This window comes from Nanorana parkeri, unplaced genomic scaffold (assembly GCF_000935625.1).
Source record: "Nanorana parkeri isolate BGI_ZX_2015 unplaced genomic scaffold, ASM93562v1 scaffold2, whole genome shotgun sequence".
Classification (NCBI taxonomy): Eukaryota; Metazoa; Chordata; class Amphibia; order Anura; family Dicroglossidae; genus Nanorana; species Nanorana parkeri.
The window spans coordinates 4828261-4847071 of record NW_017306270.1 but is presented as its reverse complement, the minus strand read 5'-3'; the positions used below and the strand labels follow the sequence as shown (position 1 = coordinate 4847071).

The window sequence follows — 18811 nt, the reverse complement described above, 5'->3', positions numbered from 1 at the left end:
TGTCGTTAATAAACAGGTTGAAAAGCATGGGTCCCAGCACAGAACCCTGAGGCACACCGCTAATGACACTATCCCAGTCTGAAAGGGCGCCATTTATTGATACTCTCTGTACCCGTTCCCTTAGCCAGTTCTCTATCCATGTACACACCCTTCCATCTATGCCCAAAGCTCTCAGCTTGTATAGTAAGCGTTTATGAGGTACCGTATCAAAAGCCTTAGCGAAATCCAGATATACCACATCCACAGACCTCCCTGCCTTCAGATCTCTACTTACCCCCTCGTAAAAAGTCAGTAGGTTAGTCTGACAGGAACGGTCCTTCCTAAACCCATGCTGGTTGTCATTTATTTTGTCATTTTCCCGCACAAATTCTACTAATTGGTCCTTAATCATGCCCTCTAACAGTTTACAAACTACCGATGTAAGACTAACTGGTCGGTAATTCCCAGTCCTCTAGATAGGCAGAGCCAGCTGTCACTCACGCAGCTGGGTGGATCCCGTCATCTACGTCGGGATCAGATCCGGCTGCGGCATCTCAGTATACCACGAGCTGTAGCTCGCGGTATACTGAGCTTAGGGTAACGGGAGGACGCTAGTTTGTGTCCTCCCGTTACCCCTAAGGAGAACTATGGGGAAAAACACTGACCCCATAGTTCTCCTTTAAGTATCTTGGGGTGTAGATTGTCCGGTCCCAATGCTTTATTTGCATTAAGTAGACTAAGTCTTTTTTGTATCCCGGGTTCCGTCAACCACTTGGCTATATTTTGTGATGTGTTTTATTATCGGTGTCAAACCCGTTTCCCTCCTGAGTGTATACTGAGGAGAAAAAAGTGTTCAGCACTTCGGCCCTCTCCTTGTCGTTTGTGACCAACTTCCCATTTTTGTCCTTTATGGGGCCTATATGCTCCTTTCTCCCCTTTTTACTGTTTAAATATTGTGGCAATCTGCTTTTCGCACTCTATTTTAGCTGCCCGTATTGCTAGTTTGCATCTTTTATTACATTCTTTGTAGTTAACGAACGACAATGCCGTCGCCTCCATCTTATAATTTATAAATGCCACTTGCTTTTCCTTTATGTGATGCTTTACAGTTTTATTAAGCCATACAGGTTTTGTTTGTGATCTTTTACTTTTATTACCCAACGGTATGCATTTGGCAATGGCAATATGTATGGTGTTTTTAAAACATTCCCACTTTTGGTCTGAGTTCAGTTCGTGAAATACATTTTCCCACTTGATGTCCCCCACTAGGTGGCACAGTTTATCAAAGTTAGCCCTTCTGAAATTAAGGGTTCTTGTCTTACCAGCCCGCTTCCCTTTCCTCTATCCAATATAGAAAGTAATCACATTGCAATCACTATTTCCCAGTGTCTCCCCAATAACAATATCCTCAATTAACTCCGATTTATTAGTAATGATTAAATCTGGGATGGCATTTTTCCTAGTTGGGACCTCCACCATCTGGTCCATGAAATTGTCACGCAACATGTTCAGAAATCGGCCCGCCTTTGTTGAACTTGAGGTTCCATTTGCCCAATTTATGTCCGGGTAATTGAAGTCGCCCATCACGACTACATTGCCCTCCCTCCCAGCTATTTCTATTTCAGACCGTAGATGAGCCTCCCCCTCCCCCATACCGGTGTTCGCTCACTTCTCGATCCTGTCACGGCTCTGTGCCGTGACAGGGGAGGGACTGGATTCCCCCCTCCCCGCTCCGATCCTCCAGCGCTGACTGGCGGAACGGACGGGGGAGGGGGCGGGTACAGCTGGCTCTGCCTCTACATAGGCAGAGCCAGCTGTCACTCACACAGCTGTACAGATCCAGACATAATTGTCGGCATCCGCTTCAGCTGTGGTGTCTCGGTATACCGCGAGCTGTAGCCCGTGGTATACTGAGCTTAGGGTGACGGGAGGACGCTAGTTTGTGTCCTCCCGTTACCCTAAGGAGAACTATGGGGAAAAGCCTTAACCCCATAGTTCTCCTTTAAACTGAAGGCTCAGTTGGGTTTAGGCAGATCAAATGAAAAAAACAATCCGCTCCCATGATGGAATATAAACTTCCCTTTTTGCTCTCTAAGCCATGCTGTCAGTCAGGATGATGTAGTGGAGGGGCTGGGCACTGACCCAAAACTTTCCACAGTGTCAATTCCTGAACTACAAATTTTCTTTCCACTGCAATGAAATTTTTAAAAAATATTCTATGATCTCAGCAGCTCCTCATTTTCATAATATGCTGCTTTTTATATGAATTCTGGGTTCTATGTAGGTGCATTACAATACTTTTTCTATAGGGCTTTACAAAATACAGTTTATTTTTTTTTCAGGACCATGGTTTATAGCTTATGTTCCCAGTGCCAGAGCACAGGATTCTGACGTACTACGATGGTATGCCGCTGTGTGTCCCTAGGGGGGTACACTGCCTCCCTCCCTCTACACACTAACAGAAAACACACATCTTCATGGGTGAGCCAGCACTGACTCACTATTATGTAACGACTCTTCTGCATCTGCTGCACAATTTCAACCCTCCTGGGGATTACTGCATGATCACAAAGAGGAATCATGTAAATTCACTCGACAAATATAAGCTTTGCTGACAAAATGTGGAACAGTTAAATAATCATGAATGTTTTCTTTTTGCAACGTCATCCTACTAATGCCATTTATTGATTTCTGCAAGGAAATTATAAAAGAAAAGAAAAGAAAAAGAAAAAAAAACGGTGCAATGAAATGTGCAAGCTGTAAAAGCCACCTGAACTCCAGATCTACCTTAGTATCTGCTCAGAGACATGCTTATTCTTAAACTTCGGGGGCAATTCAAGCAGCGGCTTCACTGTGAAACACTGAATATCTGATCATCAGAAAGTAAAGGAAAACGCTCAGAAAATATTTTCCATTTTTGATGTAAATGTATCTAAAGCCAAAATGTTTTAGTTCATCTTGGATGATCAAAGAAGAGGCTATTACCCCTGGTCAAGTTATTATTGTTGTCTTTGTTCACACTGGGGAGATTTACCCTCTCCATTTCTCCTAATGACCATTGTCACCAGGACTTAAAGTGAGAAAAAAATCCAAAACTTATCGTTTACACTGGAACAGAAACAGAGGGTAAATATGCCAATAGGGGCACCTGTTCCAGTGACAGCTGTCCAAGAAAAGATTTCCTTACTTTGCAGAAATCACGTCTCGCTTCCTTTTGTGTCTTGGGACAGGACAAATGAATGAATGAAAAAAAAATTCTCCCAAAAAACAAAAAGCATTAAAAAAAAAACTGACATGGGGTGTTTAACCATTTCCTTCTTTATCCAAAGCTAAAAAAAAGTTAGGTTTTCGATATAAAAGATATAATGCATTTTAAGTATAGATGTAGGTGCCAAGAGCTCTTAGCAACCTGTGATGCTCTATGTGGCTTTCTGCCCAGCTCACTGACTTCCCTGGCTGCCAGAGCGGGACACTCTGGACTGCGTCCCGCCAAGCTCTCGGTGATGTCAGTGAGCTGGCAGAGCCAGTGAGAGCTGCGTCCACCCCCCTCACAAAGACAAATCAGCACAACAACAACCCCCCCAGTTATCAAACCCTGCAAGCACACCCCCTACCCCCCACACAACAAGCGGCGAATAGCTTACAGACAGCTCAGGAAGCAAGGCTTGTACCTGCTGATGAATTTTAAGAAAAGCTGTCAAGCTAACAAAGTACCTGTAGGAGAAACAATAGAAAAATACCACTGGGTGACCTAAAGGTGATGTCAACCTGGCAAATCATTCAGTGCTTGGACCAACCAAAAAGCCTGGGCACCACTCAGTAATCATCAGTTTTGGATAGAGTTACATTTAAAAAAATGATAACTTCAGAGCAAAATTATAGCTAATTAGCCTACAAACGTCAGGTGGTCATAATAATCTGGTCACTCAGTGTATAAATATTAGTTACTTCATTTAAACATTTAGTGATAGATATGAACAAATAAAATATAATGTGACTGTGGTGTTTGTGTTAACAACGGGTTATAAAAATGTGTTTTACATTAGCCATCTCTCCATTAGCTCTCCTCCCCTTTGTTAACCATCATGCTCTTCTGTTCACGATTGTACCTGCATAATGCACTGATAAATTCACAGGTAAGCTACAATAAGGGGCAGAATGTCACTTCAGAGCAGCAAATGGCTTTCTCTTCTCACCATAATCCAAAAGGAACATTCGTCACCAGCTGAAGAGATTTTTCTCCACATATTGAAAAGCCGCTGCTAATAAAAATGAGCAGTACTGATTTTCACACATCCGCTGTTAACACCTACAATGCCTCATTATTGCTAAAACAAAGCTTACACTGGTCCTTTTCCCCCCGTGTTCCACATACAAACTGGTGTATACAATAACAACAAGCACAGAGCTATATAATACAGTATCTTGTAGCTATCAATCATATTCCACTCCTTTGATCCTTATTGGGAGAATACATTTGGATATCTGATTGGTGGCTATGGGTTACTGTATTATGTCGTTCCATATTCAGTAGAAGCCATGATCCTTCATAATCAAGGATACACTGTCCAGTAGAGTTCTTGATGTCATCTCCTGGTGCAGAAGTCGTCTTCATCTTTTCCGCATTGGGAAACTGGGTTAGCAGCCGAGCCTCAAAGTCTTCCCGTCGCTCGTACTCTTTTCCTCTGTAGATGAACACTTTGTTCTGTGGAATAGAAGGAAAAAACAGATTTAAGTGTGCAGATCACAGAACCCAACAAAATTAAACATAATTTTTTGCTACAATTCTGAAGGCCCTAATTTAATAACACTGGGCCTCATGAATCAAAGTGCCTTTCAAAAGAATTTGTTGAAACAAAAGTGCCATTTTCTTTAGTATTATGTAATTATTCAAGGGTGTTGTGATGTGTAACTGCGAAAGATGTCTTATTAAATGGCTTTGTTTCCCTTTCTGATGAAGAGTGGCAGCGGTGGGTTTATGCGTTTGTTATTTCACATCCATATATAAATTCCCTCGCTCTTATTGGCTGATTACTATGATTATGATTTAGCAATGAAAGTGTGGGAAGTAAACCATGAGAATCTCCCAGAATTCCATGGACCAGTTAATGCTATGAGCCTCTTATTAGATTTAGCCATCCTGTAACTGGAAGCTCCGCAGCAAACTTTCCCAGCAGGTATTACTGCACTCATGTGGAAAGATCCTATTCATTTCTATGGAGAGGATGTCTCTAATACATCTCAACGATAGACAGCCTCTCCATAGGAACGAATGGGATTTTTCCACGCTCCCGAGAGCTGTAGAGTGGATCTGGCAGGAGCATGCAAAGGTGAGTAAGAGTTTGTAGGGGAGTGCTGAAGGGGAATTAAATTAAAGGATGATAGTATGAAAGTAAATTAAAAGATAATTATATATAAATTAAAGGCTAATTGTATGTACGCACGGTTATTCTTCAAACACTCATAAGATGTTTGGGAAAACCTGGGCTGGATCAAGTAAAGAACTGAATGAAGGCTGTGTTTATCTAAAGCAGACCTTTACACTCTAAAATCAAATTCTACCAATGCATCCCTCTATGTATGATGATTAATAATAACATAGACATGTCAGGTGTAAACTGCTGTGATTTTGAAATATTGACACTTGCAGAGCATTCACTTCCTGATTTGAAATGCAAAATGACTTCAGTTTGCCAAATCAATGCACACTGGGATTGCCTTATCAGCAGAGCATTGCCAGGAAATCTCATCTGTAATCTCACAAGATCTCAGGGAAAGGCATTTCCTTTCCTGAGATAATGTGCATGGTCACATATCTAGTCACGTGTGCCAGAAATCCAGGAAGTAAAAGGAGAGCTAGTAATCTGCCCTTAGTAAACATGGCCACTGTCAGACTGGGAAAGAAACACAAAATAGGGTAGGTAAAGAATACAAAGCTGGCAATTATCTAGAAGTATGAGTTTGTAGATTGTCATCACTAAACATTTCTAAAGCAAACCCAGAGAACAAGTAACACCAAAGGATGAACTTCTAATGCTTTCTAGCAAAATATGCCACTGTGCTAAATCAAACTCCAACCAGTTCAATCTAATGTGTGCTCTATGTAGTCCACTTCTCATGTGTTGGTGGGTCTGCTGTGTAAAGCCTGTGTTGTGTAAAATCCTCTTTCTCTACTTGACACTTACAATCAGACTCAACCTTCCAAAGTGGGCATGAACCCATAAGCTCTCAAATGTCCCTCATTTGGAGTGACTGTCCATCTCTTGGCTGAATGTGGCTGAAATGTCTTAGCATTGACACATTTTGATGCTTTCTGTATGTGAGTGACAGCAATAACATGCATGAATTGGGTTTTTATTTTTAGGATCCTGCCCCCAATTACAAACTGGAAATATATTATCATATATTTGGGGTTTAACACTCTTTGGGAATATATACTAGATATTGTGTGTTCAATTTAGAGGCTTGGGGTTTGGATCATCTCGGTTTCCCGGATTGGGGATCCCCCACTACACTGTTTTACTACAAACTGGAAAGCCAACCATATTGACCAAATAACCAACAAAAGAAAAAAGGGTGAACCACTGCACTACAGCTTGGCCTCCATGAAAAGCAGTGTTACTTCTTTGCATTTGTAAGGCTACATTTGGCATGCTGAAGGGAGTGTTCCTTTAAGAGCAGAAGACAGATTTTTTTTTTTTTTAATCTGGCAATCTAAATACTGTGCTAATACAAACAGCCAGCAGACACAAACATGCCTTGCCCATGTGACCTTTATTTAATGTTTGCAGCTCAATATTAGTGGCAATCCTGGCAGAAATAAAACAGGGTATTAACGTATTTAATAAGATTGCCAGCAGGCAATGGATTCCTACTTTTGCTGACCTACTTCTGTACAAATTTTAACTTATTGCAGCTTTCGTACACACAATAAAAAAAAAAAACCCATCCAGTGAGTTATATAAGGTAAATGCACAAAAAGTAAATTATTGACAAGGGTGCCAAAGACAAATTGAAAGCAGGAGGCAGAGGAAGCTTGTTTTAAAATAAAAATCTTTGTCAGCAATGCATTACAGAGGCAATCAAACATTACCGCTCCTCGGCTAATGTACGGTAGTGACAAAACGACCCCTTGCGCAATGATTTGTGAAACATTCTAAATGCGTTCCGCCACACACACATGCAGACCCATCGGATTGTGAAGGAAAATCAGGCCTGGATTAATAAAGACGTCCTAAATGCAATTCCCGGCCGGCATCATTCACTCCTCTAACACACACGTTATGTGTCTAAGCTGCAGAAGAGCTTGTTGGGCCTACGGATTGAATTTCTATGAAGGCCAGGTAGCTAGTGGCAGGATGCTTCCTGAAGCTGCAGAGATTCCTGGCCATTCACTGCAATTCCACAAATCAATTCATAGCACAATGCAATTTTGTTTTACAGTGAAAAAGCTGATTAATGGATTACTAAGACACGCTCTCTTTAAAGGGCTGCTAAATATCAAAATAAAGATGTTTATTACATACAAAATATTTTTAAAAAATTATTATTACGTATGGCCTCTGCCATAGCCAACCAGAAATTACCTGGCTGTTAGCCTTATCCTTTGGCTTCACTGCTTATGGTGTCACTGATCTAGAACAAGCACGCAGGACAGGGGGTTTAGAATCACTAACTGCCTATTATAAGGCTTATAGTGACCTACTAAATGGTAAAGGTGACAGCTAGCAAACTTGTGACTTCTGAAACAAGTCAGCAAACACCACACATCTATTGTGGCAAGTTCATGTTATGATAATTAAGATACAGAGATGCAAACTCTTTACAGAGACACTAAACTGCATCTTTAAAAGAGACACTAAATATAAATTACAATAAAGTTTACTTATAACAAGCTTTAAACCCCAACTTTTTTTTCTTTTTTAATATGCTCAACCCCTGAATGTTTTCATTAAAAAAAGAACCTTCAATCCTAAACTGTCCCCCACAGTACCTTTTCTCCACCACAAGATGTCCTCTGGGATGAGTGACATCCAGCATCACTCAACCCGGAAGAGCGAGGAAAGACTGATTGCAGGGTGTCATTCCCCAGCCACCTGAGCACAGCACCCCGCACTTAAAGTGTATTGAAGCAGAAGGTGGTGCTGATGTCAATATGTCAGCGCTGCTCTTTGTATCATCCAAGAGGAAAAAGACAAAAGTATGTGTCAAAACAATCAGTAGATCCAGAAAAGCAAGTTATATGCACAGCCTTTCTTTCTGTTCCTTAGATTGTGCCCATCTTTTCCCAAAATAGAGAAGCTCAGAAGGCTGAACCGACCTTCAATTTTACAGGGACAGTTGCAATTTGTATCAATTATTAGCTTCCTCTATCACTGGGTTTACTGTATTTAACGCAAAGAGCAGAAAAAAACATCAAGTTGTGGAGGAGATAAGATACATTATGAGAAAAAGAGGCTTTTAATAGTTAAATGTTTTATTCAAGAAAGAAAAGAAAATGATTCCACACATGTGCAATATTTATGAACATATCAATGGGAATTTTCTTTGGATAAATAATAAATGCAGTAATCATGCAGTGACCTGACCCTAGATATTGAAGGCTGTTCATTTTTCAGTGACAACCACCACCTTACAATAAAATCTTGTCTTGCTTTTTGTTTAACCAGTTTTTAGTTCCATGAATGTCCGGACACCCGGTTCCACCTAAGCAAATTTACCTGAAGATGGACTTCTGTATTTTGAACTTTTTATTTCTTTAATATCAGCTCAGTTTGACCATTGAATTTTGGTATTTATTTTTACTTACCCTAAGAAATGTTGGAAACCCCTGTCCATAATATCCAACTGCAAAGTAATCAGGCTTTGGCCGAATGACTTTCACAATGTTTTCAAAGAACTGGGCTTGCTTTTTCTGGAAGAGGGAGAGAAGAAAAATGAAAGTTGGAGAATCCATTATGAAGATTAATAAGCACATTGTGTTGAGGCGGTTGTTGCTGGAAGAAGCTGTGTTATGAGAACAGGCTCCTTTATTAACTGCTATGATGCCAATAATGTATTGCTTTAGCGGTGTGGAAGCCTTTCTGAAGGTACAATCTGAGTAAACATTTTAATAACAGGTCCCATCCGAATCTCCATCCAAGAGCAAGTGGTGCACATGGACTGAGGGCAGATATAAAAGACATTCATTTAAGAGACCCTGTTGGGTTGAAATGAAATGTGGATATTGCAGACCCCTGCAATAGATAAGCATTTATACTCACCTTTCCAGCAGCCCATGTCTCCTACCTTCCCTCTGTTACAGCACCATGTTTTCTGCCTCTATCCCCTAAGTAACTACAAGGGGGTGATTTACTAACCTAAACACACGCACGCACCAGGTGCGTGTGATTTTCACACAGCAAAACGTATTTATCAACCAAAAAGTCTCTAAAAGCATATTTCCACTTATGCCATATATGGAAAAATCATGCACATGATGCATATATAATGCTGCTTCACAGTTTAGACAAAAATGGTTAGCTCATGCATTTACATTCCTGCATTCATCAACGCAAGCAACACAACATAGAGCTAATTTACACAACATCACCTTGCAATTCATGCAAGGCTTTGCACAACACACCTGCTGGGTGTGTACACACTACAAAGGTGTTTAGATTCCACCCATAGATCATGCTGGGAGGGAACACACTACAGAGGTGTATACATGTTCGTGGTGTGTTTATAAGGTTAGTAAATCAACCCCCAAGGCTCAGCAGTCACATAGGGGTCAGGGAAGGAACCACAGACAACCGACATTCCCAATAGTGATAAATCTTGAAGAAGCTTATGGAGGCTGAAGGGCTGGAATACAGGACATATAGGAGACAACAGGCTGCTGGAGTAGCAACTATAAAGGCTCTTCTGTTGCAGAGATCCCTAATCAGTGGTGGCCACTTTCTGAAAATGTTAGTAATTTGGCAGTCATCAGTACTTTCTGGTCCAATCTGGTATGCAGATCAGAAGTTCTGACTTTGCTAATTGTATACATATGCTGATCCATAGTCATTGAGCTAAAGAGAGAGAGTAGTAAGGTGTGTGTGTGTGTGTGTGTGTGTGTGTGTGTGTGTGTGTGTGTGTGTGTGAGACAGTTTGTAAAAAAACAAATTAACAATACATTAAATGGTCTAATAAGAATCAGATAAAGCCCTTTCACTGAATTTCTGTTACTCTGCTTTAGGGCACAGAGGAATTTTTTCAAAACAAACTCACAGAATGCCTACTGAGGCCACTGAAAGTGGTAGTTGAAGCACATGTTGTATTCATCTGTAGCAACCCTTAATCAACATGCCACAGCTTTAACATTATCACCAGCATTTTAATATATACAGGTGAAACTCGATTAGAATATCGTGAAAAAGTAATTGCAGTAATTGCTGCAAAAGGGGCCCAAACCAAGTACTGAGTACATATGCATGCTTGTACTTTTCAGAGGTCCGATATTGTTCTATGTACAATCCTTGTTTTATTGATTGCATGTAATATTCTACTTTTTTGAGGTTGTGGATTTGGGGTTCTTGGGGTTTTCATGAGCTGTAAGCCATAATCATCACAATTATGACAAATCACGGCTTGAATTATCTTGCTTTGCATGTAATGAGTCTCTCTCATATATTAGTTTCACCTTTTAAGTTGCATTAGTGAAATAAATGAACTTTGCACGATATTCTAATTATTCGAGCTTCACCTGTATATGCAACACTAAATCTCAGGTAAGGCTCCTATGGGTATTGCTATACAATGCATTCTGGCCCTTTTATTTCCACCATGATTCATGCAAGATTTCTGTGAGATAAAGGACTTTTCATGATGTCTTAAAATTAAAAAAAATAGCATATCATGCTGTACAGAAAAATACCTGTTGATCCTGGCAAAATTTGTAGCCCTTTTTAGTGATCCTCAAAGGGGGCTCTACTTTTAACCCAAAGAGCGTTATATATGCACTTAAGCTATCATCAGCCAAGTCTTCTGGATAAAATTATAAAAACATTTTATAGAAGCATTGAACATATACAAAAAGAATATTCTGCTATAATCACACTTTAAATAAAATGTTTCATCAAAACATACTCGGAACTCTAACAATAACAGCAACAAAAACTGTGGCCATCAATGCCACGAAGAAAACTCACCAGCAGTTCACTCAGCTGTTCATAGTCAAACATCTCATTCTCATATTGCTCAGCCAGCTCTTTGCCGAGGGTGATGGCTTCCTCCCACATCTGTTCAGACAATATATAATACAAAGGAAAACCTCATGTATGAAATAAAAAGCAAGACACATTTATATTTTGCATTCTCAAAAAGAAGGCAAACTATTTGAAGCTCGGCTCTGTTTCCTCGTAGACTGTGCTGAGAGAGGCGTGTAAAGATTTTGTCTAAGTGGTGTTCAATTTACATTGATGGACAAGATTCAGTAGAGAAAAATGTGAGCTTGGATCAGGACAAACACTCACTACACTGGATTTAATACTATATGGATACTATGTGCAGGACACAAGACACTTTTTCCAAAAAAGAAACATAATAATGATAATAATATTGGACTCTCCAAGTGTCTTCAGTTCGGTCCAGTACTGTTTACAGGTCTGCCCTTCCTCTGGAGAAGGTAGTATCCTAAATGCAGCAGGGAGTGGTGCCTAGGGTTGCCATTTCAGTGGGGGGCCTGTAGCCCCTATCTTAATTTTGGTTGCCCCTATCTGCATGACATCTTGTGTCCAGGTTTCAGCTGCCATGAAATCCGGACACAGCATTCAAAACCAGGACTGTCCGGGTGAATCCTGGACAGGTGGCAACCATAGTGGTGCCACATAATGATGTAGTACCCCTCTCCACAGCATTCTCCAGTGAGTCCAGGGTGGTGGGGAAGAACCATGGCTCTCTGCACTCACAGCAAGTAGTTTGAACAACAATAGATATTCAACCTGGAAAAGGATCGGTGACACATTGCTGGGTTAGTGAATATTTTTATGAGCTGTGTGCAATTATTCTGCTCTATACTGCCCAAAACTGATTGGGCCTTTAATGTGCACCTGTCATGAGGGAATTATGGAGGCTGGACTGCTGACCTTATCTCTTGAAAATGCTGACTGTCATGCTTTGGCTTCAATGCTTTGTGAATTGCTGACCTTGAACCAGACACAAAGACAACTAGCCAGACCTTGAACCAGATGGCCAGGCAACTAACAATTTTAGGAGGACATGACAGGTGCACCTTTTATGTGAGGTAAAGCTCAAAAGAGGCCTTCTACTGTTAAATTATGATAAAGGGGAAGAATCATACCTTTAAAAATATTTATTTTCCTCTCCAGCCCAAATTTCTGTGAGGGTATAGTTCTAAGCTGAAGTCTTCTTGATTATGGGTGAGCATACAACTTACAGGCATTACATTGTGGAGTAAATTTACAGTGTTTAGAGTTTTAGCATAAATCCACAATAGATTAATTCCACCTCACATAAAGTCCAAAAAAGCTGGCTAAACAGCAACAAACCTATGTCTATACTTTTCTTAGTTAATTTATGTACAGCAGTATTGGAACAAATATTACATGGGACTTTTTGGTTCAATATGGATCCCTCAAAATGTTGCTCCCCAAAATTGTGCTAAGATTTCTAAAAAGAGGTCCGTGCTACAGTTCCTCTCAACTAGGGTGTAGACACTGCGGCATTCTCCATTATGCACAAAAAAAATAATCCAATACTGAGTAAGGCTAATCAGATAATGGTTGCAGTAGTTGGGCCAAGAGGAACCATAGAAAAAAAATACAGATTAAATTCATACTGTATAATGTGAGCTTTACACCTAGCAAAGGATAAGTAGTGCTGTTTAGTCAGTCTTCTATGCACAGCCAGGCAGAGAGGGACACTAACACCCATCTAAGGATTGTAGCTCCTTGCACCAACTCGGACTATGAATTAGCATCATCACCTCTGTCCAATGTAGGGATGTGTTCCCCAGCAGCCTCACTGCATTTTGGTTTACTTTTGTAGCTTTGTCTTGCAGATCATTTCTCTAAAGGATAATCTATATGATATCACCTGCTGGGTACTCGGTTAAGGAAACTCCAGAGTCCTCTGTCAGGGTGGATACAAAGATTCCAGTTTGGTTTGATAGCTGGTCAATCTTGTCATCAGTCGGTTGCACCCAGCTTTAATAAATCAGGGGTGCAATTTTCTGGTAGGGTCCTTTTTTCCCCTCCTCCCTCGTTGGGAAAAGGAGTTTGTTTGCAGCCCTAGTCATGTTAGTCTCCCCTAGATAGGGAGGGAGGCCCTGCAGCACTTCCCCTGCTGAGGAATGGGTGTTCGCTAAAGAAGGCTGTGTGTCTGGTTTTAGGCACCAGGGCTGGAGCCTGGGACTAGTGGGTATCATCCCTTTGTTTAAGAAGGCTGTGTGCCAAGTTTTGAGGCCCCAGAACTAGAGCCAGGGTCTAGAGGATATTGCTGCACTGTTTAAGACGGAGCATGTGTGCCTAACAAGTTGCACTCTAGCCTCTTTTATGGGACTATGTCCATCAGAAGAGGTTGTGTGTGGTGCTTCTGGAGGTTGCGACCCACACAGCGACGGCTAGCCAAGGAGCTGTAGGAGACCTGTGTGAGTTTTGGGTATTCTATGTCCTTTGTCCTCTTGTCCTATCACCAAGTTTAAGTCAAGCACTGAAAACTGCATTAAAGTCTGAACATGCATTTCTTCATAGATGCAAGAGTATGTATGTGATACACCTATGAGGCTAGGTATTTCTGGGAGGTAGTCTCTTACCCTTCTAGGTGGAAGCACTAAAGATTTAAGGACACTTAAATGCTACAATAGTGTAAGAATGTAATGGCTGCAAGGTAGGGGTCATCTCACTTGACCCCGCTCAATACCTGTTACACCAATAAAAGGAAAGATGAAGCTGTAAAGCTAAACCATAAATAGCTGTGATCCTCCTGGCTATGCTGCAGCAGAGGTATGTGAATCACAAGGGTGACTGAAGAGAATCTGAACTCCTCTGGGAAGATAAAATGCGAACAACACATGTATTTCAACTATGTGTTTGTTTTCCTGGAATTTCACTTTAAATAAGACCATGTCAGTTAAATAAAAGAAGAAAATCTGTATGTCTTGTGCTTGCCAAGAAAACGAAATGCTGCAGAAGAGTACGTGGGAGAAGACAGAGACAAAAGGCCATGAAGACTACACATCATTTCAAGGAAACTTCAACAGATATATCAATCTTTACATTTACTTTTCAGGTGGATATAATGTAATGAGAACAGTCAAAGTGTCAAGTTACCGAAGTAACCCGACTGCTTTGCAAAGAGTTGTAAATTCTCTTTTATTGCCGCAGGGGATTGTAGCCATCAATCATTCATGTCCTGTAATGTTGTGTGGCACTCACGCTATCTGTGTAAGCATGATCAGAGACCCAGAGGATTCCAATATTTTGCACAGCAGACAAATGTCAGACCCAGTGCCGGAAGATGAAAACAGGTAACATTACCTGAAGTATCCCTGCTTGTGCTGCATCTCTGTTAAACGCCAAGGAAGTAGAATCATTTAATTAATTGCTAAATAAACCAAGCTAATACTGTAACTGTGTTAAAGTCAGATATCCATCATGTATACAATTTTTTTCATTTGCTGTTGGGCTAAATAGGTCTTTCAAATGGCCTCAGGATAAGATTGCAGCTATTCTGTGCAACACTCCAACTTCAGAACTACAGTTCTCTGCCTGCCATATTTTATGTAGACTATATGCAAGGTGGAGGAGTTTACATACTGTACATTTTTCTGAAAGATCATGGGTGTTCATTAATGAATGAGAGTAGTCAGCAATGCCTATTTTGGATGAGATGTTTCCAGAATATCAAATTTTAATTGGTGGGTGGCTTACACATGCTTTTCCTTAATCTCTTGCTGCAACAGACCTTTTGAGTACCTGCAAGCAGGTCTGTAGCCTCTTGCTGGTAACACTTCTGCCTTGCAGCACTGGGGGGTCCCCGGTTCTAATCCAGACCAGGTCACTATCTGCAAAGGAGTTTGCATGTTCTCCCTGTGCTTGTGTAGGTTTCCTCCGGGTACTCTGGTTTCCTCCCACACTCCAAAGGCATGCTTTTAGGTTAATTGGCCCTGGTATGTATGCATGTGAGATATGGACCTTAGATTGTAAGCTCCTTAAGGGGCAGTGACTGATGTGAATGTACACTATGTAAAGCGCTGCGTAAATGGTGGGCGCTATATAAATACCTGTAATAAAATACAGCCTGTAATGCTTCCTGTGGGGGTAGAGGAGGAGCCCGAATATTGGATCTCAATATTCAGCATGCATGACCTGAAGAAGGTCAGGGGAGTCCCAAGCCTGCTGAATCTCATGTCTGGGATTAGGTATTCCTTGAATATTAGGTAGTAATTTAAAAGAGGAAATTTGCATGGCAACGATGCACCAAATGAAATAAAAGAGGAAAAACATATCTTTCCGACTGGAGTGTGCCTTTAAAATGAAGCCATAATGGTTTTGGGTCAAATTTGCGTTAATTTTATTTATACAGAGGATTCCCACAGCACTATGACATTTTCTAAATAGAGAACACAGGGGAAAAGCTACCTTACCCTTTACTAGGCAAGGTGTAACCAGAAAACAAGTACAAAGTAGCCAAGAGCTCTATAGGATGACAGCATATGAAAAGTATAAAAAACTACCCATATGCATATTTACTTGTCAAGAGAATTTGTAATCTTCAGTTCTGACCATATTAAAGAAAATATATACAATGCTACTATACATCCCATTAAAGAAAATGCACTACAATTATACAAATGGTTCTGGAATTATGTGAATTACAAAAAAGAATTACTAGGCAGGCGTGTGATTTCTCTCCATTGAAAGATGTCTTGATAGACCTACTGGATGTCATCATGAAGCATTACTTAGATGTAATCTTTCTCTGTATAATATAATACAGAGTTCTTCATCAAGCAAAGGGCTTCTGCCATAAACCTTTCCAATGATTACACTAAAAAACTAAAGTGGTGACCATGAGCCAGAGCTCTGGGTCAGAATCCTTAACATGTTTTAATCACGTAATCTCTCTTGAAGAGCACCAATAACCTAATGCGTGGCTGAAGCTGCCACCAAATCCTGATCAGAGATCCACCAAGCCCAGAGGTGTCTGGTTCAGAAGCAGCATAAGTCAGGATTTAAAGACTCACATCCACCCTTCCAAGGCCATTTAAATATTGAGGTAAAACTGTTTTTCTTTCCCCCAGGGCCCTTTAGAAAATACAAACATTTATTGTCTTAGTTTTTAGACTTAGACCGTAAATGTGCAACCTTGTAAGTGCTTCTTTATGCAAAACATTTTCATGTGTTTTCAAAATCATCTAAAATTCAATTCTTCCACAAAAACACACTTCAGCATGAGCAGATCACATTTATGCATTTGGTTATTGTGCATTAAAAGAAAGCTAGAATGTGTTTTTGTAAAAACACATATTTTGAGCGTTTATTGTGATGTTCATGTTCTGAAGTCTGAAAGCTGTACAATACTTTATTCATGATATAGTCTGGTACTTACATATGTTATGATTTTAAACTGGTTTTCACTTGTATAGTAAATGCCCCAAAATACCTTGATATCTTAGTGAAAATGTACTTCCTGCCCTCACAATGCAGTGCTTAGCTTCAGCTTACTCTGAAGCTTGTACTCATGTCCTTGCGAACACAGTTGTCCTGAGAACACGTCAACTAAACCATTATTCTCCATGTCTGTGCAAGCCTGCCCATCTAACTTTAAATAAAGTGGGTATGAGGGCCGCGGAAGACCGGATGTGCTTCATTGATAACATACATTTTAAAGAAGGCTAGGGAGCATCTTTAGGAGGAAGTTTAAGTGAAACAATTTGTTGGCTAACAAGTTATTAAAGCTGTAAGTCGGGATTCCTTAGATCCCTTCATCAGGCTTTACATGGTTCTGAAACCTCCATATTTTATACATTGCAAGTTACAAGGAGAAGCAATAAAATATAAGTATTTAACATAAATGACAACTGTTTTTTTCCTTCAGGTATGTGCAGGGCCGGATTTACTCCCTCCTGGCACACCTGCATGCAATTTATCGACTGCATTAGTATGCTCACACTTGGAGACTCGTATAGATAGAGTTAGGACCACACTTTGCAGAGGTGCCTTGGCGCGGCGGTGTGGCTTTTACATATTTTTGGCCAAAAGTTTGTGCAACTAAAACCTCTGTTTTGAACGCATACTGTTGACAGGGTAATTTGTTTTGTTGCAGGCTAGCTGGCAGGTGAGCTGGGGGATTTTTTGTGTTTTGTACCGGATTTACTCTCTCTGCTGCCCCAAGGCCAGTTTCCTTAATGCGCCCCCCTGTATGCAGGCCGCATACAAGTGATCCCGACGACATCACAGAGATCACTTGTATAAAAAAAGCAGCAGCTTCCCGGCTGTACATTTAGCCCTGCTTGCCCAAAGCAGGGCTAAACGCAGAAAACCACTACCCGCCCGCTGCCCGGAACTGCATGTCCAGGGCCTCGGGAGATAGGAATTTAACACCCCTGCTGCCCCAAGGCCGAGCCTCAGTTGGCCTTGTGGGAAAAACGGCCCTGAGGTAAAGGCTATAAAGGGCATCACCTAAACTCCAAACTTTCTGCACCAATCGATGGCTAGCACGGTACAAAACTCTACTACTACCAACAGAGTGTGACACAGACTGCGCACAATAATCCATACCAATCAGACCTTTTAAGTGATAAGAAATGGCAAACACTTAATAACAGTAATTTTGCAGCAGTCAATTGGACCACCGACCCATTTCTGCTCATATGTCTATAAACATCCCTTAGCACATGTCCCATGCTGATGATATGTTAAAATATTCTAGAACCAGCATCTGCACCCTGGTCACAACGGGGTTAAGGACTGAGCCCTTCCACATCAAGAAAAAAAAAGTTAGCAATGAAAAGAGTTATGAAAAGCTGAGTTTAGGTGGTGTGCAGGGGCCATCAAGAAGAAAGAGACATGTTTTTTTTAAAAAAAATTCTTAAACTGTCCAGCCACCATTCTGTGTATGGTCAGTTTTATACACTACATAACTAAGCAGGGATGATTTCCAACAGAGAGGAACTAAGTGACAGAATATAAAAGTCTTCAGGCTTTTGACAATAGTAAAATGTGAAGTTCGCACTCTTTTCCCAGTTGTTCCTTACATAAGAAAAGGTCAGCACTGTAAGCTGCAGATTATGTGAGCAGCAAAGAGACCTAACACACTTTCATATTAGCAATTTCTAGAGGAAATCCCCCTAAATCACTCCAGAACTGGGTACATTAAAATAACTAGAATTTTACAAGTACCATCCTTTAAACCGATACTACAGTTTAAAAAACAAAAATCAGTTTAAAGGGATATTAAACTTTGAAAAATGCCTCCACTCGTGCATCAGTATGGCTGCTCACAGTGGGGTTGTGAGGCTATATTTGTGTCTCACTACAAAAATAAAAGTCAAACACTCCAGCAGCCTCAATGTCACAGTTATACAGCCCAGAAAGAGCTCCGTGATGGAACTTCAAGTTTGTTTACCATCAAAGCACAGGTGTCTAGGGGTATTGTATAAAGGTGTTTTACTTACCTGATCCCCACTCCCCTGGTGGTTGATGCTCACCTCGTCCCTCCTTTGCTCCAGCTTGTGGACTGTCCTTCTGCATCCTTAAGTGTAATGTAGAGCTATGGGCCCCACATTGTAAGTGATCATGTCAGTGGGCCTCCAACTGCCAGAGAGATGGGGGGAAGAGGCCGG

The 18811-nt window shown here is 40.8% G+C and overlaps 1 protein-coding gene across 1 annotated transcript in view; it reads right to left on the bottom strand.

The window, feature by feature from the left end:
- DOCK1 (dedicator of cytokinesis 1) overlaps nt 1-18811 on the bottom strand; it is a 373877-nt gene that overhangs the window by 40978 nt on the left and 314088 nt on the right. Inside the window, exons 40-43 of the mRNA XM_018561275.1 lie at nt 11154-11243; nt 8789-8893; nt 4543-4684; nt 2767-2848 (exon numbers count right to left, since the gene is read on the bottom strand). Of these exons, the coding sequence (XP_018416777.1) occupies nt 2767-2848; nt 4543-4684; nt 8789-8893; nt 11154-11243 (419 nt within the window). The remainder of the gene's footprint in view (nt 1-2766; nt 2849-4542; nt 4685-8788; nt 8894-11153; nt 11244-18811) is intronic.